Source organism: Mauremys reevesii, linkage group 5 (assembly GCF_016161935.1).
Source record: "Mauremys reevesii isolate NIE-2019 linkage group 5, ASM1616193v1, whole genome shotgun sequence".
Lineage (NCBI taxonomy): Eukaryota > Metazoa > Chordata > Testudines > Geoemydidae > Mauremys > Mauremys reevesii.
In genome coordinates, this window is record NC_052627.1 from 25,084,984 (window position 1) to 25,107,113 (window position 22,130).

General features: G+C 36.3%; 1 protein-coding gene across 8 annotated transcripts in view; it reads left to right on the plus strand.

Annotated features, from left to right (window-relative positions):
- Nucleotides 1-22,130, plus strand: part of SMARCAD1 (SWI/SNF-related, matrix-associated actin-dependent regulator of chromatin, subfamily a, containing DEAD/H box 1) — a 217,676-nt gene that overhangs the window by 183,780 nt on the left and 11,766 nt on the right. For 7 of the 8 annotated variants that reach the window (XM_039542689.1, XM_039542691.1, XM_039542690.1 and 4 more), the window contains 7 exons: nt 835-924; nt 1,866-1,950; nt 4,718-5,115; nt 17,794-17,996; nt 19,560-19,650; nt 21,066-21,165; nt 21,900-21,959. In XM_039542689.1, the coding sequence (XP_039398623.1) occupies nt 835-924; nt 1,866-1,950; nt 4,718-5,115; nt 17,794-17,996; nt 19,560-19,650; nt 21,066-21,165; nt 21,900-21,959 (1,027 nt within the window). Of the gene's footprint in view, nt 1-834; nt 925-1,865; nt 1,951-4,717; nt 5,116-5,414; nt 5,755-17,793; nt 17,997-19,559; nt 19,651-21,065; nt 21,166-21,899; nt 21,960-22,130 lie in introns of those variants that run through there. The other variant, XM_039542695.1, reaches the window with a different exon arrangement.

Consider the following 22,130-nt stretch of genomic DNA (forward strand, 5'->3'; position numbering starts at 1 on the left):
TATATGGTGAATCCATAAGATAACTGAGTAGAATTTGGAAATCCTGGCTCCCATTTATGAGCTTTAACTGCTAGGCCACATTCCCTATTTCCTACAAACCAATAGGAGCTGTAGTTCTACTATATTCTCTCTGTGTTGGAAATCTTTTGTCAGGAAATCTTTTATCAGGGTTTGGTATAATTTTATTGTGCCTTAATACAATATTCAGGTTCCTAGGATTTTACATTTGCCAGAATTCTGAGACAAAGTTGAACTTCATAATGGCTTTAAAGGGACATTGTTGAGTAATTGACTGTTTAAGTTAACCATGTCTGCCTTCCCGTTCCTTCTCCACAAGAAGAGTTGTCAAGACTGAGTTATATTCTCCAAAATTTCAAGTTTTTTTTTTAAATTAACTTGATTGACCACTATTTGTTAAAGAATCACATATATCTCATAAAACCACTCTATTTTTTTTTTTTAGAACAACTTAAATGATTTTAAGTTGGCCAAGATCCATTTATTGTAATTTGGTAACCTAAAGTTTTTGATTGTCTGTTATTTCTTATTGAATTCAAACTTTTTCCTCTTTCAGTACTTTAAGAATTTTCTATACCATTCTTGGAGGGTTTTGTCTCATTTTGAACACAGTTATAAATGAAGAAAACAGTATTAGTCACTTATTTCTGTCTGCACAGCTCAGATATTTCTGCAAATTGTTTTTATCATTCAAAGGGTGACTATTTAAAAGGTAAGCAAAGTTAGGCATGTTGTTTCACTTTTGTTTGAGTAGTAGTATTATGAAGCATTAAGCGAAATGATCTCTAAAATTGCTACATCTTTTCTGAATCATAGCTAGAAGGGGAAGAATCTCAAAAAGAATGGGAAAAGCAAGAAGCTCTTGTAAAGAAACTGCAAAATAAATTTCCCAGTTTGGATAAAGAGGTAAGCTAGTATGTGTCTTTTGGGGGCAAACCTACTGTTTATGTAAGAATGTAAAAATGTAATAAGTGCACAGGACCAGATTTTAGCTCCCATTCCAGCTGCTTAACCACTTACCTGGCCAACGGGAATTTCTAGATGTCATGGAGCCAGTCAAATGACCTCAGCACAAGCAGTGTTTCTACAGAAAGGGTTCATGGCAGGAACACCTTTCTGCTGCTGCTATTGGTATGGTCTCTTGAGACTGTAGGCAATTGGACATAAATTAGAATGTATAAACCCTGTTGGACCATTTTCTGGTCCTGCATTAAGCATGAGTTGGCCAGACCAAAGAGTCTGACCCACAGTATGAATATATGTGAAAATTATTTAGACATAGTACATTGTTGTATCATTAAAATATTGATGTTGTTTTTAGAATTCAACTTTTTTCTTTAAACTGGAGTAGGTGTATCTGTATAGGTCATTATGTGGGATACCTGGTGTTTAGAGGAAGAATTATTAGAAACTGTGCTGGTGGTTGTATAAAGAGCTGAAATAGATCAGCAGTCAAGTAGAGAATTCAGTCAGTTTTTAGTGATTTTATATTTTAAATGTGGAAGGCCAAGTATATTACCTATACTAGTAAGGTGGTAAGCTGATGATGTGCAATATTCTGAAGTTTGTGTATAGTATTTCCTTGCATTTTCATCTAGAATACTGCTAACTTTAATTAGAAGACCTGTTGCATCATAGGGAGATAATTGACGTTAGGAACAGTTTTAAAAAAAATCAGGTGCTTAGTTACAATATATTTAGTATGCATCGTGCATCCTGTGCATAAGTGTATGCATTAATCAAAGGTTTTATCAGGTACTTGTTTGAGAAGTGCTGCTCTTGTTCCTAATTGTTAAAGAATATACTTTTTGCATAATGGTGTGATAATGAAAATCCTGTTTTAATAGGAACTGAAAGATGTACTTCAAGAACATAACTGGGTATTTCATGAAGCACTGGAGTCTTTAAAAGTATTTGCAGAAGACCAACAGGGTAAATAAAGACAGATTTACAGTCAATTTTATTCTGTAATAAAAGAACAGATGTGAGCAGTGTCAAACTCCCTAATGTCTAAATGAGACAATCCTGACAGTGATTAAGATAATATCTTAAAAGTGATGTGCAAAAACAGGTTTCTTTGGCGGAGGGGAGGAAAAGAATGTAAAAGAAACTGGTTTTTAATGTTGAAAAAGAAAGTATATATGTTGAATTTGCATCCTATTTTTATGGAGTTGCATGCCTTTTTGTATGGAAGTTAAGGCAAGTATATTCGTTTATCAAGTGCAAATTTACACTTATGAGCATAACTCCCTATTCCAGGGGTTTTCAAACTGGGGGTCGGGACAGGAGGTCGTGAGCTGTCAGTCTCCACCCGAAACCCTGCTTTGCCTCCAGCATTTATAATGGTGTTAAATAGATAAAGTGTTTTTAATTTATAAAGGGGAGAGGGTCCGCACTCAGAGGCTTGCTATGTGAAAGGGGTCACCAGTACAAAAGTTTGAGAACCACTGCCCTATTTGTGTATATATATATATATAATATATAAACATATTCTTTGTGATAAGAAAATATCAAACATGATTGTCTTTGAATTGAGTAGTTCACAAAGTACTAATCTCAAGGCAATGAAAGTGACTCAGTAAATCAGTTTATCCTATTTAAGAAGTCTGTTAGCACAGAAGTAATATTTAGACTGTATTTAGAGTGAAATAATGCAAACAATATTCGTAGAAGTCCAGTGAAATACTAATGCATGAAATGTAATAGAAATAAGCATTACACCACTGACAGATACCCAGACTACTAAAAAGGAAATACCCCATATTTAATATGAGCAGATACTGTTCCTTAATTCTTTAATATTGCAGTAATGCCAGGAAGCACCAATCAAACTCAGGAACCGCAGTGTGCTTGCTACTATACAAAAGTAGAGAGAGTTTCTGATCTGACGAATTTACAAAATGAAATATTTAAGTTGTGTTTCCTTTAGGATATGTATGTCACAAGTACATAAACAAATGTATCTTTCAAATCAAGTCATTGGTGATGTGATTAAAATCTCCAAACTGAGTTACCTTAATCTGATCATCTAAAAGGCAGGGCCCAGCTGCAGCAGCAAGACTTCATACATGCAAAAGGCTATTTTACTAGGGTCTTTTATTACTCTAGTTCTTGTAGAATAATAGGACTGTAAGGGACCTCCAGAAGTCATCTAGTCCAGTCCTCTGCACTCTTGGCAGGACTAAATATTATCTAGACCATTCCTGACACGTGTTTGTCTAGCCTGCACTTAAAAATCTCCAATGATGGAGATTCCAAAACCTCCCTAGGCAATTTCCATAATTTTCTTTGGTTAAGAACATTTGTTTTCATAGACTTGTTAGCAGAAAATGTTGGTAAAATGAGGGAAAAATACAGAATCAAAATTATAGATTAGGAGCATATAATGTTTATTGTGCACAGACGTGCACTTATTTCCAGGAAGAGTGGTGAGAATTTATTCCCAGGATTACAGAGGCTGTATCTTTGGGTGTATCAACACAACAAAATATTTTATTTATTTTAGACAGTGTATGATGGGCTGTTGGGTCGCTATAGGCTGATAAGTAGATAACTGTGCTGTATATCTTATGAAAACAACCTATAATAGGTTTGTGCATGAATGTAATAACTTGTCCTTAAGTGTGCTTCTTGAAGAATCATTGGGATAGGGTAGTGCTTTTTACGTGATCTTCATCTCCATGGAAGAGATAGCAGCTGCCTTTCATCACTGATCATTGCCTTTCCTTTTTAGGAAACAGGGCTGCTTGGGATTTATGAACCTAAAGCAGGGTTAGACAGGAGAATAGACATTATGATATGAATAGTATTGAAGTATATTTTTAAATTGAGAGGTCAAAAGGATACACCTTGACACTTTTTTTTCTAAAAAGGACTGATAATTTATTTTAAGAAAAAAATGAGTTAATTATTTTAAAACATGATTAAGGTTATAAAAAATTAGAAGTTCATAACTGAACCCAAAACATTTTGTTTATTTTAAAAGCTCTAGTTCCTCAAGTTAGCAGGTGCATGCTTTTGGTGTCCCGCCCATAATGCTGCTGTGAGATGCAGTAAAGTGAGACTAGGTTTATGCTTTTTTGTGTGTGTGTGTGTGTGTGTGTGTGTGTGTGGTGAAAGCATGTGCTAAATCAGGCTTGTTTGCTTAATCTATCAGCAATTTTTTTTTTTGAGGGGGCGGGGAGACACTATTCCATTAAAGTCAAACTTCAGTGTCAGATTCCTTAGAGTATCAAAGGTTGCTTTATACATATTATAATTTTGAACATTTTTGCCTTAATGCAGTTAATAAAACCATTGTATGACTCGTAGTGTAGCGTAAGTCCTACTAATATAGATACTCTGAATTTATATTTATGATAGTTAACAAGTTGAAGTTACTTGGCTTTTAATTAGAATTGTATAAAGTATTCTAATCTTATGGTTTGTCTTTTCATTGTGATTCCAATTACTTGATAATTTTGTATTTGCTGTGGTAGTTACAACATCTTTCTAAATATACAGGGAAAGGTTCCAAACGCAGCTTGAATAAAGTTTTACAATTAGTAAACTGAAATTTGTTCCACGCTATATATAAAGCAGAGGAGAGTGTTGGCGTTTACATAAGCCTTTATTTTGAAAAGCAGCAGTGCTTATGAAGATTTTTGCTCTTGAACAATGGATCTTATTTGTTACTTACTTTTTTACATTACATACACAGATGTGCAATATCCTTCCAAAAGTGAAGTTTCTAGTTGGAACGAAGTCTCCACAAATAGCAAAAAGCACTATAATAATGACACTAAAGTGAAGGTGAAACAGAAATCTTCTGCAAAAGCTCAGAATGGCTTTAGGAAAAAAGATAAAGGCAAAAAAGGTGTTTGGAGGACTAAAAGAGAAACAGAAGATTCAGAATACGAGTCAGCTTCAGAAGGTGGTAGCTCCCTTGATGAGGACTACAGCAGTGGTGATGAAGTGATGGAGGATGGTTACAAAACTAAAATAGTTAACTTCCTGCAAGATGCTTCACTAGGTGAACTCACTTTGATTCCTCAGTGTTCTCAGAAAAAGGCTCAGAAGATAACGGAGCACCGGCCCTTTAATAGTTGGGAAGCTCTGGTAAGTCTGCATTCTTTTTTTTAATATTCCTAGTGTGTTTATAGTCAAGGTATCTTCAGTCTAGGGAGGCATAGATGGGTGGCCTTATCCTGATTAGGGTAAAACACTATATTCATTTTAAGCCAATAGCATTTCAAATAGTGTCATATGACCTAATTTTGAATGAATTAAGGGGTGATTTTCCTGAAAAACCCAAGCTGATTGGCTGGCAATACTGTCACTCATTCTTTAGCATAGAAACTTGGTTCATTTCACTGCAGAAGAAGAAATTAGAGCTTTCATTTAGGAAGGAGTTGTTTGCTAGCCTGTTCTGATCTGTTTTAGCTGAAAAACCATGCAGAAGGCAAGAATGTAGCAGAACTTTTTCAGCAGCTACTTTGAGCAGCAGCAACTTCCAAGGTAGCTCCATGATTGAAGATGCCAGCATGGATATTTTAAGCTTCACCATAGGAGAAGCAAATGTTTTGTTCTATTTTTCTTTTAATATTGCAACTCAGTCACTAGCATGGTTTTGCTGGCTAAGCAGTGCGGCCATTTTAAGGATTGTAGCAGTTAGCTGTATTTTTAAATCAAAAAGGTAAAAAGCATCAGGAAACCTAAAAGACATACTATCACTAAATGGGAAAACATCAGTCACTGGTAAGTTCGCGATGTACTGTCACTTACTGAGTTTTATTTATTTTCAAATGTGTTCCATAATGTGTCTGTTTGCTTAGAGTTTTGTGTGTTTCAACAAAGTGAAAGACATCAAACCTGATCTGTGCAGTATTGTGATTGGAAATTCGAAGCACTCAGGCAGGAAATGTTGTGGATTTCAAAAGTTTTTCTTAAGCTACTGTGTGATGGCACCAGCTTTTGGAGCAAATAAGTTTATAGGCCCTTTTAAAAATAATGGATATAGGGTTTTTTCCATCGGTATGTGTTTTAAAAAAAAATCTATTATGCATGTTTTTAATGTTTTTTTAAAAGCTATCTTTTTATACTTAAAGAAAGAGGAAGACATTGTAATACAATGTAACCTTGCAGTAGTACTTTGTGTGCAAATATTTCACACCATTAAAAGTATGAGATCTGGATCAGATTTTTCAGAAAATTACATTAATAATCACATAAGTCATAAAGTATTCAAAAATATAGAAGTACAGCTTCACAAATATGTTGCAAAAGAAATCCGTTTTGCCTGAAGCCTTTGGCTTCTTAAAGAACATCTGTCATAATTCTGTTCCTTTCCAAACTTGTTGGGCTTTGCCTGAGCTGATTCTTTGGGAAAGTATTTGCTAAAGGGCTACCTTCTCCCTCTCTATTTGCTAAAATATTTTAACAGAATCAAGTTGTATGGGCTTGTTTAATTGAATTCAAAATATTGCTTTCATATAGATTGCCTTTGTCAGCACTCACATGTTTATATAGTTGCTGTAACCACATGCCCAAAATGTAACTAAGATACAGCAAACTAGTTTCTAGCAGATGTTTAATAGGGATATAGTTTTAATTGTTTTTTAAAAGATCCAGTATTCAGCAACCCAGTACTTTCCCTACTAACTAATACATTGGAATAATATAATGATTTGGATTTTTTTTAATAAAACTTTAAAACTAAGCCAAATATTCAAGATTTTTTTCTCCAACTTTTTCACATGTAAAATACATGGTAGACTATTAGAAATTATCCTTGCTTGCACAGTATTAGAAAAAAAAAACTTGTAATGAAAAGATGTTAAGGTTAAGGGCTAGCAGTGTATTACAGTAGATATTCAGAAACTGTAAAAGCTTCATAAATGCATAATATAGGAAGGCTTACATTTCAGTTACCAGGAGTACTGCTGTATTAGAGATGGGGGAAAGGTTAATTTTCTGAGAATTGAATTGAGGGGCTTATTCTATGAAAAATCAAGTCTCCACTCTAAAGAATTCTTTTTTCTGTTCTGAAAAATCAGCATCTTAATTGCATTGTACTGGACAATAATCTTTAAATGCAGTTTGTCAAGGAACTGCAGATTGTTGCAGCTATTAGGAATATTTTGAAGTTGCTTAAAATTGAATCTTAACAGCTGAGGCAGATTATATAGCTATTTCTCCTGATGAACAGTAGAAAGTGCAAGTATATACTAGTGGAAAATGTGCTGGAATAAAAAATTCTCATTCATTAAAGGGGAGGTGGTTAAATATATAAAGGAAAGTGTAGGCAGTTGAATGGGAAATATGGTAAAGTTAAATATGTAAAAAGAATATGGAGTAGAACAGTAGAGAAGTGGCATTAATTTTTAATCTTGCAACAATATTGAATATACAGTTTGTTTTTAATTGTTTTATTCAAGCCTATGTTAGTGTATGCTTCAGTTTAAGGCAAGATGAAAGAAATGTGCATAAAACTTGCTATAATATATTTTGCCAGTAATTCAGAATGTTACAGCACTTTGTCTCCAAAATAAAGATATTTTTGAAGATTGTCTTCCTGTTACTCCGGTAAATTAGTGGCTTTCTGTGTAAGGACCATGTGTATTTCTGTTAACAGTGTCCTTTATATTAGTATGGCCATGTTTTTAAATCTATGCAGTATCAAAATCTGTTCTGCATTTTGCTTCTTATTTAAAAAAGTTTTTTGTCATTCTGCTCAGTTTTTTCTAAATATAATAGTCATCAATACAGATTGTGCTTTCGTAGTCTTTCAATGTGCTTTCAAAATCATAACTGATAAAGTTGGTAGATGACACAAATTAAGGGACTGTTAGGTAATGAAGATGGCAGATCACTAATTAAAAGCAGTCTGGATAGCTTGGTAAACTGGGCACAAGCAAAGTGTTTTAATATGGCTAAATGTCCATGTATCCATCTAGGAACAAAGAATGTAGGCCATACTTACAGAATGGGGGACTCTATTGTGGGAAGCAGTGACTGAAAAAGATTTGGGGATCATGGTAGCTCATCAACTGAACCTGAGCTCCTGTTGTGATACTGTGGCCAAAAGAGTTAATGCGATCCTGGGATGTGTAAACAGGGGAATTTTGAGTAGCAGCAGAGAGGTTATTTCACCTCTCTCTTTGTCACTTGTGTGACCATGGCTAGAATGTTGTCCAGTTCTGGTGCTCACAGTGCAAGAAAGACGTTGATAAATTAGAGAGGGTTCAGTGAAGAGCCACGAGAATGATTAAAGGATTAGAAAACATGATTTCGAGTGACAGACTCCAAGAGCTCAATCTATTGAGCTTAACAAAGAGAAGGTTAAGGGGTGGCTTGACTATAGTCTGTAAGTACCTACATGGGGCATAAATATTTAATAATGGGCTCTTCAGTCTAGCAGAGAAAGGTATAACGTGATCCAATGACTGGAAGTTGGAGCTAGATAGAATCAGACTAGAAATAAGGTTTAAATATTTAACTGACAGTAATTAACCATTGCAACAATTTACCAAGATTTGTGTTGGATTCTTCATCATTGACCCTTTTTAGATCAAGATTGGATGTTGTTCTAAAGAGATCAGATCTAGGAATTATTTTGGGGAAGTTCTATGAAAGTTAATAACATTTTCTCAGATAATTCAAACTGCCAGTAAAATAAGGGTACTTGTGCACAACCCAGTATAGTAGGATCTCAGTGGAGGCAATAAGTGAGATTCTGTGCTGTGTTTCTGACAGACAAAACACAGAATTTGCAGACCAAGGGTTGAGGTGGTTGGGGCTAGGGTGGCTTTAAGTATCCTTTGCACCCCATCTGAGCCTGCACTGTTCTGTTGGCTGGAATAGCCCACATCATAACTGAGAGAGCCCGGGAGACCTGCCTAAATTATGGTAGTATCCTGAGGTTGCCATATGGGTCACTGGGCTGTGTGCTTTGGGTTCTTCCCTCGCATGCCTCTTCCAGCGCTGCCTCTGACATGTCATCGTCTGTGCTAGGTAGGGTTGACAACCCTCCAGGATTGGCCTGGAGTTTCTAGGAATTAAAGATTAATCTTTAATTAAAGATTATGTCATGTGATGAAACCTGCAGGAGTACATCCAACCAAAACTGGCAACCCTAGTGCTAGGGTTTGAAAGCGGGCCTTGGAAGGCCATCTTATGATCTTCTTTGGTATCTATGCAGAAGGAATTTCTCTGCAACCAGAACTGAGGCTTTTAGGTATCCTTAACACTGCTGTTGCCCTTTTACCAGGCATAAAGGGGGCAGAGTAGGGGTGACAGTCATCCTATGGGTTTAGTCCATTTTGAACAGACTGTTCTGATGTTTTTTTACCCTAAAAGAATGGAAACTTGTGTAACGCCCAAAGCATTCTCTCTCCACCCAAGCAACCACTTGTTCTTATTGTTTTCATCTTTGTCCTGCCCAGTCTACACCTAAAAGCTCTTAATATTTTTATCCTCTATTCTCAATTTAACATAGGTCCCAATCCCACAACTACTGAGTTTTTAGTGTTTGCTACCATGAATATTTCCACTAAAAGTTATGTGACTACTGATGGTAGTGAGCACTAACGTTAGGGCCAGATCCTGCAGATAGGTACCACTATCTGTACAGGACTCTGCAGTGTCATTGCACATCTACGGCACTTAAATTAGAATTTTTATTACTGGTACAGATGAATTGGAAACTGTTACCATCGTCTTCAACAGGAATTTGTAGTAAGATGTATTTCTGATGGAAATAGTTGTCTGGGCTGGAATCACTCTTTAGGTTGCCCAGCATTTCTCATTAAGACCTGTGTTCGGTTGCTTATGACTTTGCCAAACGTTAAGTGTTTGGGTTGAAATTTTCATGCTGCATGTTTGTCGGATGGTGAAGTGTTTTGGAAAATTCCAGGAAGGAGGCTAAAGAAAAATGCATTGTTTTGCCCATATTAAAAAATTCCAACAACCTGTTCTTTGAAAAGCTCTACTGAGCCTATTGTTTGAAGCAGGGATTTGAAATTTTGCAGGGGGTCTCAGGGATGTGCCTTTTACCTTCTCTGTGAAAACCTGTCCAAAATTGGCCAAATTATAACAAGGGTCCTATAACAGCTTCTGAGTTGTATCCATTGTTTATGGGACTAATAAGTCTGTAGCCTAAACAATGTGGCTTTTAGGGCCTAACTTTAAAAAATGCATGCATTATGGCCTACTTAACTGTGCATGCTTCTAAAAACTCAAATCCTAAGTCTCTGGTGAGCCTATGTAAATACATCTGAACTTCTCTGACACAGTAATATTTTTTTCCTGTAGATAATTCAGAATGGCAGATAAAGTACATCTTGTTGTAACTTGGCGACGAATGCTGATACGAAATAAAATGCGTGGTTTTATAACAGATGGCTTCAATTTCAGTGTATTTATTTACAGATTACAGGATTTATATTCATGCCAACCAGAGCTTTAGGCATTAGGGCAAATGTTGGAATTTTTAATCTTATTAAAAATCACGTTCTTCGTGGCTGTTTTTAATAAAAGATTTTTTTCAGAAAACTTATTTGCAGGTATCTACATGCAGATCCCAGTATTGCTTAAATTAGAGGGATTTGTTAAGATATTTTTTCACTTTTTTTGTTTAAACAAAAACAAAAACCCAAACACGCAAACTGCCAGTGAAGGATATCCTTTTATTGGAACACTCACTGAATTAAAGTGAGATCTAATTGTTGAATTGACATTAGCAAACCAGTTTTGTGTTGATTTCATATAAGTTCTTTACAGATAAACTCTGCAGTTATGGGGAGTGGGGAAGGGATTGAGCTACTTACAAGTTCAGATTTTTTGTTGTACGATCACTTGGTATCTTGTATAAGGAAGACAAAGTTGTAGAGGATGTTCGGATACTACTTGTTTTAAGTAAGAGTAACATACTAAATTTTACCAGACCACCCCATTATCTATAATTCTGTGAAGAACATGTTGAAAAGTTAATATAGTAGTAGTAATACTAAAGACTTGCAAAGGTAAGTGTTCTTAAGTGTTCTAAATTTAACATTATTTAAGTTAAAAATACTTATTTTCCTCTTTAAACTGAAGTATATTTTGCACTTAATGTTTTCTGCCTGATGATTCATTGATAACAAACATGGCCCCCAATCCTGTAATGAGAGGTGTTGATTGACCTCTGACCTAAAGCATATCCCCACTGATTTCTGTGGGGCTTCATGTAGATATAAAGGTCCACCTCCAATGTTTTCATGGAGAATCGGGGTTGTGGCTCTATTATGCCTTTCAATGCCCCTTTGAGGCCGATAAACCTTGCTAGTTTTAGAGCTAAGGAAACTGAGGCACAAAGTAAGTATTGTGCTCAGTCACACATGGTGCAAGTGGCAGAACTTAATAGAATCCGCCTCTCCTGATTACCAGTCATTACTGCAAGCCTGTCTTTGCATATGAATCTGGGTAGCAACACATGGCAAGGTTTCTTGTCAACAACCATTTCTTCCGGTGGTAGGAAGTTAAAAATATGATTTAAAACCATATGAATATTGATTCAGTTTGTATTGTATCAGACTGAAAAGATATCGAGTGTTGAGGAAATGCAAACAAATGAAGGTGGTGTGTATAGATTTTAAGCAGGCATGTAACAGAAGAAATGAGGCTTACATGTTGTAATAAATAGTGCCTGACTGCCCACCTAATTATTCCCAAGGTGAACAGTTTTGTATGTTGATTAAAAGTAGAAATATAGTGTGAAATAATAAGAGGGTTGCTTTTGGCTGTAGTTGGTTACTCGGTTCCATTTCATTAACTTCAAGTTCAGAATAAAGCAATAAAAATTAGACATTGATTATCTGTGATGTACGGATAAGCTAGAACACGGATTCTGAACTTGGTGGTTGCAAACAGGTCTGGGGGATTCTGACCACCCTCCCTTACTTTAATGGCTAGATGGCAGAGGTCCTAAAGCATTTTTGGTTTTTAACATGTTGAGAACCTCTTGGCTAGGAAATACTATTCTTGCTGGGCTTCTATTTGTTTAAACTAGAGCACACTTCAGGCTCCCAGACCAAGATTATATCCTGAATGTATGGTAAACTCCAGAAAGGTGACAAAGGAAATGGACTGAGGTGAAGGAGAGCATATTGTTTAGTTTTTAGAATACAGTTCTGGAATTCTGATTTGTGTTCTTCCAACTCACTTGATGTGACACTGGGAAAGTTAACCTCTGTGCCACAGTTCACACCTCTGTAAAATGGAGTATTACTAACTTTGCAAAATACTTTGAGAGCCTCTGCTGAAAGATGCTAGAAATATGCGGTGGTGGTGGTAGTATGGAAATTAAATGAGGTTGCGTAGCACTGTGAAGTTTGATACATGATGTGGAATAATGGATGGAAAAACTGTTCTAGTAGCAGTAATTGGAGAGAGTGAAAGCCACTCTGAAGAAGGTATGTTATGAAATGTCTTCAGTATAGTGCAGTGTAACCTTGATGAAAGTGTTCAGGCAAGGACTAGAAAATTGAGCTTTGTGGTGTAAAGGGTGCTGATGAGAAAACTCACTTGGAGGATGAAGTTATCACAGCAGAAAGTGAGATTAGGCAAGCACATGCATGACTGACTTTCCTTCACATTTCAGCTTTAGAAATCCTCAAATATGAGAGAAAACAATCAAAGTTTTGCAGATGCTTTGGGAAGGTCAGTTATTTGGCAACTGCAGAACTTGACATAGTTCCCTCCACAGGCTATCTCAATTTATCTACTTCAGTACTTTACTAACCTATCATACTTAGGACACTATGGTAGGGTGACTACTAAGGCTGCCTTGTGCTAGGCCCTGTTGTGATGCTCCCTTGGGATACCTAGGGTTCTGAGGTACCCTGCTACTTCCTCCCCTTAGCATCAGGGAGATTTGTCCCTCCCTGCCAGGTGACTCCTGACACCCCTAGTCACAGGCAACACAAGCACTTCCCCTCAGCCCAGGTGTGTGTCACTGTCCCTCTGCAACCTGATACATTCCAGCCCCAGCTTCTCTGACCGTCCCCTTGGAGTGTGGAGACCTTATCCACTGGACACTCACAGAATTACCAGACCTGCTATTCCCAAAGGAGCGGTACACCACAGCTTACTGGTTACACCTAGGTTCTAGCTCCGCTTAACACATAGCACTTGGATTTGTCTGTTTTGTAAACATATTTTGGTTTTCATTATAAAGAATAGATATTTAAATTATAGCAAATAGGATTAATGGAGACAAAGGTTACATATAACATCAAATCATCATACGTTCTAGCACTTAATCTTAGCTAACAAGATGCACTCTTGTCCAATGATGTACTGCTTCCTCCAAGGTCCTTCTCACAGCGTTTTCCAGCCAGGATGCCGGAGACCCTGTTTTCATGAGATCAAGCCCATTGGCAACTTGTCTCCCCAGATGGGGGGATACCCTGGCATCCTTAGATGTATTCAACCAGTCCTTAGTTCTTCAGCTATGAAACATGGATACCCCTGCCTCATTTTTTACCTCTTCCTTTTAATTTTTTTCCAAAGTCCCTGCGACATCTTCATTGGCTTTTGATGTAGAGTGCTAATAGACTTCTGTTGTTACAGTGGTCAGCTACGGAGATAAGTGTCTCCCACCACCTGTCTGGAGGGGTAGGTCTCAAGGGATGCTACCTCTGGGTGACCCATGTTTAATACACATCTCCTTACATATTACCCACCTATAAATTTCGCAAAGATTATTACCACCAGTGTGACACATGCTTTCAGTGGAAACCTTACAAGGCCCTTTTTGGTGACCTAGAATGTAAATAGCAGACTCAGAGGATCCCTGTAATTCTTATGCACCCCTGTGCTGTCTGCCACGTGACCTCAAGAGATCCTTGGGTCACAACAGTACAAACACCCAGTAAGTTATGGTCTCTGACCCAAAGAGCTTGTGGATATCTAAAATAATCAAGAACAGAGAAGGGAGTGTGAGGAAAGAGTAATAGGAACATAAATTTACATAGACCAGAGTACACAGGTAAATTGGATGGTTTTATAAAAGGTGATGGAAACATTCTTGTTTTTCTTAAAACTGTTCAAGACATTCCCTGCATCTTTGCACAAATAATTTGATTCTTTAGCAACTTCTAAAACCTTTTCCAAAATACAATGTCCCTTGAGAAACTTAATATGCAGAACAGCATGTGTTGTTGCAAATGAGGTCCAACAAGAGCTTTATATAGTAAAATAACTATTTTTGTGCCTGTTTTACTTCAGTTTATGGTTTCATTTTATTTATAGTACTGTATCCCAGCACCTAGCTTTGCTACAGTCCACTTGTGACCTTCCTGAAACTGTGCTACCATTATCTTCCAGATAGTAAGACCTCCACAGCACACATTGTACATGTGATTGTACAGTTCCCAGTGCAGTAGGGGTCACAATCCTGGTTGGGACCTTCGTGTACTACCATTTCATTCCTGTTTAGTAATAACATTGGTACAATTGAAATAAGTTTTCTGAGACCACTATATAGTTCTGTTGCTAGTTTGACATGTGTACATGATTCCTAAACCACCTATAAAAACAGCACACCTAGCAACATGTGCTTCTGACCGCCTCCCACACCTCTGCGTATGACTGCCCACCTAGATTTCTTCACCCATGTATATGAGAGTCAATGGAAAGGATGATTTCCAGCCAAGTCTGTGGCGTTGAGGCTAAGGATTTATCTATACAGAAAGTTGTCCCTTTCTCTTTTTATCCCCCCCCCCCCCCCGTGTGAAGGGGCACTCTTCTCTTTGCTGCTCCCTAAGGCTTCAGCTTGGGAGGTGGAGGATAGTACAGAGAAATGGGCCACTCCTCCCCTGTAAGCCACATGCATCTCTTTGAACTGGAGAGAGAAGAATGCTGGCAGCAGGAGATAAGTGGTTAAGAAGTAGGGAGCCTGTTGAGAGCTGTGTCATCACTGCAGGGTAAGGAGGCTGCCCCTGGCAGCTGGTCAGGAGATATTCACAGGAAAACCCTTCCCCCTATGTAGCTCTTGAAAAGAAATGGTTGGCTGCCTAGAGCAGTTCCAGTGTCATGGTGGCATCCAATGACGCTGTGGCACCCAATTACTTACTGCTCTCATCAGCATGGTTAGACTCCGTGGAGACCCTCCACCCAATTCCTCTGTTTGCTCCCCACAAACACAACAACAAACATTTTGGCTTCCTAAAGGAGGGGGAATAGATCTTTTAGGAGAAGTCATAGGCTGGGACTTGGGATCTAAGTACTGGTGCTGTTCAATTGTATGCTGCCCCACAAATGGTCAGGCCCATGACTCAAGTGAGGAAATGGTTGGAGAAAAGTGAAAATTAGTCTAATTTTGTTTGTCTCAAATCCAGTTAGTATCAACAACTAAAAATGTTACATTTGGAGTCTGTGAACTTCCTGCTAAATTATGTTACGAATATAATTTTTTAAATAAATTCTGCTTGTGCAAACCTTGGTATATTATACCTAGTTTTATAGCATTTTCTGTTGATAGAATTATAATTCTATAATTATAATTTTTACTTATTCAGCTTAAGGTGTGAGTATATTAAATAGTCCTCATTTGTTACAATATCTAGCACTAAAATCTGAAAAGAAGGCTAAATAGAATGGTGAACAAAAATTTCCTTAAATTCTGCCAACTTTCATTATATTTTCATATTTAATATATTTGTATATTTCTATTTGATAAATTCCGTAGCCATAAGGGATCGTTGTGATCATCTTATCTCACCTGCTGTATAACACAGACAATAGAACTTCCCCAAAGTAATTCCTAGAGCACATTATTTAGAAAAACATCCAGTCTTGATTTTAAAATCACCAGTGTACTGCCAGCCTGGGTAAATAGCTCCAATGTTAAAAATTTGTCTTATTTCCAGTCTGATTTGTCCAACTTCAACCTCCAGCCTTTGAATCATTTTATACCTTCCTCTTCTAGATTGAAGAGCCCATTATTAACTATTTGTTCCCTGTGTAGGTACTAATAGACTTTAACCAGCATTCTTTTTGTTAAGCTAGATTGAGGTCTTTGATTCTATCACTAAGGCTTGTTTTCTAATCCTTTAATCATTCTCATGGCGTTTCTCTGAACACTTTCCAATTGACCAACATCCTTCTTGAACTGTGGACATGAAAAGTGGATACAGCATCCTAGCAGTGGTCATATCCATGCCAATTACAGAGGTAAAATAACCTCTCCACTCCTCCTCCAAGATTCCCCAGTTTGTGTACACCCCAGGAACTCATGTTCAGCTGATTATCCACCATGACCCCCAAATCTTTTTCAGAATTACTGCTTCCCAGGATAGTCTCTCTGATTCTGTAAGTATGGCCTACGTTCTTTGTTATACATTTAGCCATATTAAAACACACATTGTTTGCTTGTGCCCAGTTTACCAAGCGATCCAGAGCACTCTGCATCAGTGACCTGTCTTCTTCATGGTTTACCACTCTCTCTCAACTTCTGCCAACTTTATTGTAGGGCCAAGAACTTATTCCAATGGGACCTCACGGTAAACACACTTGTTTGATGATGATTCCCTGATTACAAATATTTTTGCAAACCTATCATTTGGGCAGTTTTTAATCCATTTAATGTCTGCCGTGTTTATTTTATACCATTCTAGTTTTTTATTTAAATATTGTGGGGTACCAAACCAAACATCTTACAGAAGTCCGAGTATATTACGCCAACACTGTTTCCTTTATCAACCATACTTGTAATTTCCTTTAAAAAAAAAGAAAAAAAAAGTTGATTTTGACAGGATCTATTTTCCAGAAATATGTTGATTGTCATTAATTATATTACCCTACTTTTATTCTTCATTAATCAAGTACCATATCAGCTGCTTCATTATTTTACCTGGGATTTATGTCACACTGACAGGCCTGTCTGTCTGTCTAATCACACAGATCATCCTGCTTATCCTTGTTAAAAATTGAGGTAACATTAGCTTTCTTCCAGTCTTCTGGAATTTTCCCAGTCTCCTATGATTTATTGAAAATCAACATTAGTGGTCAGTCAAGCTCCTGAGCCAGGTCTTCTAAAACTCTTGGCTTCTAGTAGATCTGTTCCTGGGTCTGCAGAGGCCACAGTAGGACGTGCTACCTATACCCTGTAATGCTGGGGCTGATTGAAACTCTTGAATGTAAAACATTACACGAGAGCAGCTCTAGGTATGTGTTTTCAATAAATGAGTAATCTTGTTCTTAATAAAAATAGCACTCGTAGCGCACATATTGAATACCTCTAGTCTTGAAGCCATAAAGAAAATAATGTTCCTAAGCAAATTAATGTAGTGGACCTAAGAAGTCACAGTATGAAATATTGAAGAAATGTTTGGAGCTTTTTTTTCGTATTTGTCCAAAGGATAGGAGCCAAATTGCTCACATACCACCATAATTCGTACCACTAACACCATTATGTATAGTCTCAAAGCTCTTCAAGAACTCAGGGAACATGAGCTGAATTTCGCAAAACTCTACAGGTATTATTAAAGGATAGCAAAAAAAAAACAAAACAAAAAAAAAGCCCCTCTTTGAAACAGGTCTAGGGATTGTTGAGCGCCTAACAGGAATGAAAGGAAGCACATTCAGCTAACAGCATTAACAACGAAAGTTCACACTGGCAATGATGTAATCTTACGAAAAATTACTAATATAGTGTTTATGAAAGATTAGAGTTGTAAAACAATGTTTTTAAGCTCCTCGACAGTCATTTTTAATTTTCGTATCAGTGTCCATTGGCGTATTTTTTTCTTTTAATAGTTTACAAAAATGAGTAAGACAAATGGACTATCAGAAGATATTATATGGAACTGCAAAATATTGCTCAAAGAGAGAGACGTGGTTCTAAAACTCATGAACAAATGTGAAGACATTTCCAATAAATTGACAAAACAAGTTACCAGGATCACTGAAGATGGAGGATGTGGATGGAATATAGAGCAACCTTCCATTCTGAATCAAAGGTACATCTGAATACTATCTGACATACAGAAAAAAATGTTTGATACTATGGACATGTGAAGGCAGAGATTTTAAAAAATGTGAGCCTGAAATTAAGTGTTCAAGACTATGTTTAGGCACCTAAATAAATGGACTGATTTTTTTTCAAAATGGTTGAACACCCAACAGGCTGCCTTGACTTAAATAGGAACTGCTTTGTGCTCAGCAGTTTTGGGAATCAGTTCCTACTTACCTTAGATGCCTGACTAGAGTTGAGAGGTTAGGAACCTATTTTTGTACAGCTGACCCAAAAGGATTTTTACAATGCTTTAAAAGTCATATGCAAAAAAAAAAAAAAAAAAAAAATAAAAATATAAAAAAAAAGAAAAAAAAAAAAAAAAAAAGCCATTCATGTGTGTGAGTGATTACTCATGCACAGACTGTAACCATGTTTAATGGTAACTAATTAATTTTTATAATAATAATAAAAATAATAAGTTAATAAGAATAACAAATAACATAAAACACAAAGACTGCAAAGGACGAAATGTTTAAAGTTTTACTGAAATGTTATTAGAGAGTCTAGTTAGCGTTTTTAAATTTACAAATGCGAGATGCCCTGATGCTCTGGACTGATGAGAAGAACTCTCAACCTCCAACTTTCAAAAAATAAAAATAAAAATAAGTTCTGTGCAGCTTGCTGTGTGGCCCTGTTTTGAATGAGATCTTGCAAACTGAGGCCTGGATCCTACAAGCTACTCTGCGCAGCTTGATGCCTAATCCCACGAAGGAGCCCCTTTTAACCTCAGTGCTGTAGAGCAGCCCACCCATAGCGAGCAATTTTCAGGAATCGGGCATAAGGTCTTGTGCGCGCTGTATCGTCACCAAAAATTCCCTGTGTAGTGTATAGTAGTAACTTTCGATGGACTGTTTACACCTCTGATTAAAAGAACAAATATTTTGTTGAATTGTTTTGTTTTTGATGTAAAATAAATAGTCAAGAGCTAACACTTTCACAGGGTGTTCAGAGCTGAAAAATGGATTATCATTCTTGACTGCATACCCTACTTTTCATCTGTATTCTCCTGTTCAGTTTTTACTTCTGAACTTTCTAAAGAGGATCACTGTATGAGAGATTGCTAATAAGTTGTTCTGCTTTACCAATAGGTGCAGCTGCATCACAGATACTATAGTAGAACTAAAATGTTTTTTTCATATTTTTAAATAACTATTGTATGCCAGTTAATGATTAAAAAACAGACACAATATAAATGGGCTAAAGGAAAACATTATAGTTTCATTGTTTTAAAATAATAATTAAAATGTGTAATGGATTCAAACAACTAAAAACAATTTTTAAACTTAAGTGACATTTGTTTTGTTTGTAATCGTGGGCTGGGAAAGACTTTCAGGACTCCTGAAAGTGAATTCTTGGCTCCTAAGTGGGCTTCAGGTAGAATAAATGGTAGGAAACACTACAATAAACTGTTATGATGATCATTGTAGAAATTTATTATTTTTGTGATAATCTTTCACATAGAAACAATGAAAAGGGGCTAAAATTGTGAACAATTCTGTGTTTTCAGTATGGAGCTCAAGCCCTATCAGAAGATAGGTTTGAACTGGCTAGCGCTACTGCATAAACATGGATTGAATGGTATTTTAGCTGATGAAATGGTAAGTAGAAAACTGAATATTTAGTTCATATATTACATTTAAATGATGTATTCCATAACCACAAATTAGTAACTTGACATTGATTTAGTTGAAAAACTGTACCAGTGGAAAATCACTTTAAAACTGTTGCTTTGAATTTTTTCCCTTTCTTAAATTAATTGTGAATTACTGTAGCAGTAACTAGTGAATTATTACTCACAATAAAAAGTGTCTTTAAATATTATGAGGGCTATACCATTAATATCTATTGTAAGTCAGAGGTAGAAATGAGATTGTGAGACAATTTCATTCATACTGTATTGCAAAATTAACTTAAATTTTGAAATCACAAGTTCCTTTGTTTTGCGCATTTACTCAAATTGCAATATCCCTTTACGAGAGAGAGGCTTGAATTTCATAGCATTGGATAATTGGGGATCAGATGGTTTTGGGTAGTGGAAGCCACTCACATAGCAAAAAGGTTTCTTGAACAAGTAGATGTTTCTCACTGCGATAACATCATACATTTCAGATTGTAATGTAACCCATAATACATTTTTCAAATTCTCTTCACCACTTCTAAAACAGCCAGAAGATTGTGAGAAAGGTAGAAAAGCAGAGACCCTGTCCTTCCCCCTAACTTATGGATTTCTGGGTTCTTAAGTGGCTGTCACTTGTAATTATGACACTCTTGGTTAAATTTACAAGAAGTGATATGCTTGGTGCTATTGCTGTAGATATTTCATTGGGACTCAAATAATGTTCCTTGATTTCCAAGTACTTCACCTACACTTGACATTAGTCCTACTAATACCTCTGTGTGCAGGGTAGATAAGTATTAAGTATTTTAAATAGAAAACACAATAGTAAAAGTTGCTAGAAGCCTACTCCTATTGCAAAGAACTTTCTACTAAATTTCTCTTCAGAATCCTAGTCTATATCACTCTTGCCGTAAATACCTGTAAATACCTGGAATACACTTTACAAAGATGGTCATTTTTATATAGGGCACTCAAAGGAGTGCTCTGAATTCCAAATAATGGTCTGCACAGCAGTACCACAAGCTGTGGGAAGACAAGTAAAAGGGGGCGTGGGGTGGAGGGTAGATTAAAATTTAAATTAAAATGAGAACATTATAAATGGATGATAAGAATAAATGAAAAGACAAATTAATCTGTAATGAGGTAAGGTTCAGAGGAAGAGAGTCATTTAAATGATTTGAGGATGATTACTCTCATATTCAGGTGAGTTCCAGGAAGTATATTGTCTAAAAATATAGCTGATAAACACTAATATTTTTTATTTTTGTTACACCTTTCCTCTGACCATGTGTAAACACTTGAAAAATGTTAAGTTATCAACTGATTAGTCCAACTATTCTTGCTTTTACAATGACTATATTAACTTTAGTTTAAACTGTTAATGTTTCTTCCTAGGGTTTAGGAAAAACCATACAAGCTATTGCATTCCTGGCATACCTCTACCAAGAGGGTGATAAAGGTCCTCATTTGATCGTTGTGCCAGCTTCAACTTTAGGTAAGTTAAAGATTTCACAAATATTTGTAATGAAATAAAACAATCCTGATTCACTAATAAAAAGATTATGCAGATTAAAGTTTTACGATCACACCTTTATATATAAATCATTTTTACTTCAGAGGAAAATTGGTGATGTAATTTCTTACCCTTAGAAAACTCAACATTATTGTTATGTCTACACTGCAATTAGACACCCATAGCTGGCTCGTGCTAGCAGAGTCAGGCTCACCGGGCTTGAGCTGCAGGGATGTTTAATTGTGGTGTAGACTTCTTGGCCCCTCCCACCTCGCAGGCTCCTAGAGTCCAGGTTCCAGACCAAGCCTGAATGCCTACACTGCAAAACAGCCCCACAGCCTGAGCCCAAGTCAGCTGGCATGGGCCTGCCATGGGTGTCTAATTGCAGAATAGATATACCCTCAGTGGTTGAAACTAAAGCTGTTAAACTGAGTTGAAGCCATAGCCTATATTGATATTGAATTTTTTTAAAACACTTGCATTGAAATTACAGGTTGTAAGTAGGTACAAAAGTGATAATTTAAAAAAAATTATGTATGTATTGCAAGATTTTATAACACAGAAATTTATAAAACAATATCACATTTTTGCTTCAGTATAATTTTATTTGATTTTTTAACTGATTTTTAGTCTAGTGCTGAAGAAACCTAAAATGTGTTGCGAAGTGTATTAGTTTATATAAGATTCATATATTGCTTTCTAATAATCATTTACAGATAACTGGATAAGAGAGGTTAATCTGTGGTGTCCTGCTCTTGATGTCCTTTTTTATTATGGTAAGAAATCTATTAGTCTTCAAAATACAAAAGCAAAAACATAAGTTTTAAGGCTAATCTGATGATGTGGCTGCATGTGCAACATAATAGAACATGAAATAGACATTGGACAGAGTGTTCAAGATAATAGTTTAAATACAGATAGTGAATACACAAAAATATTGTACTAAT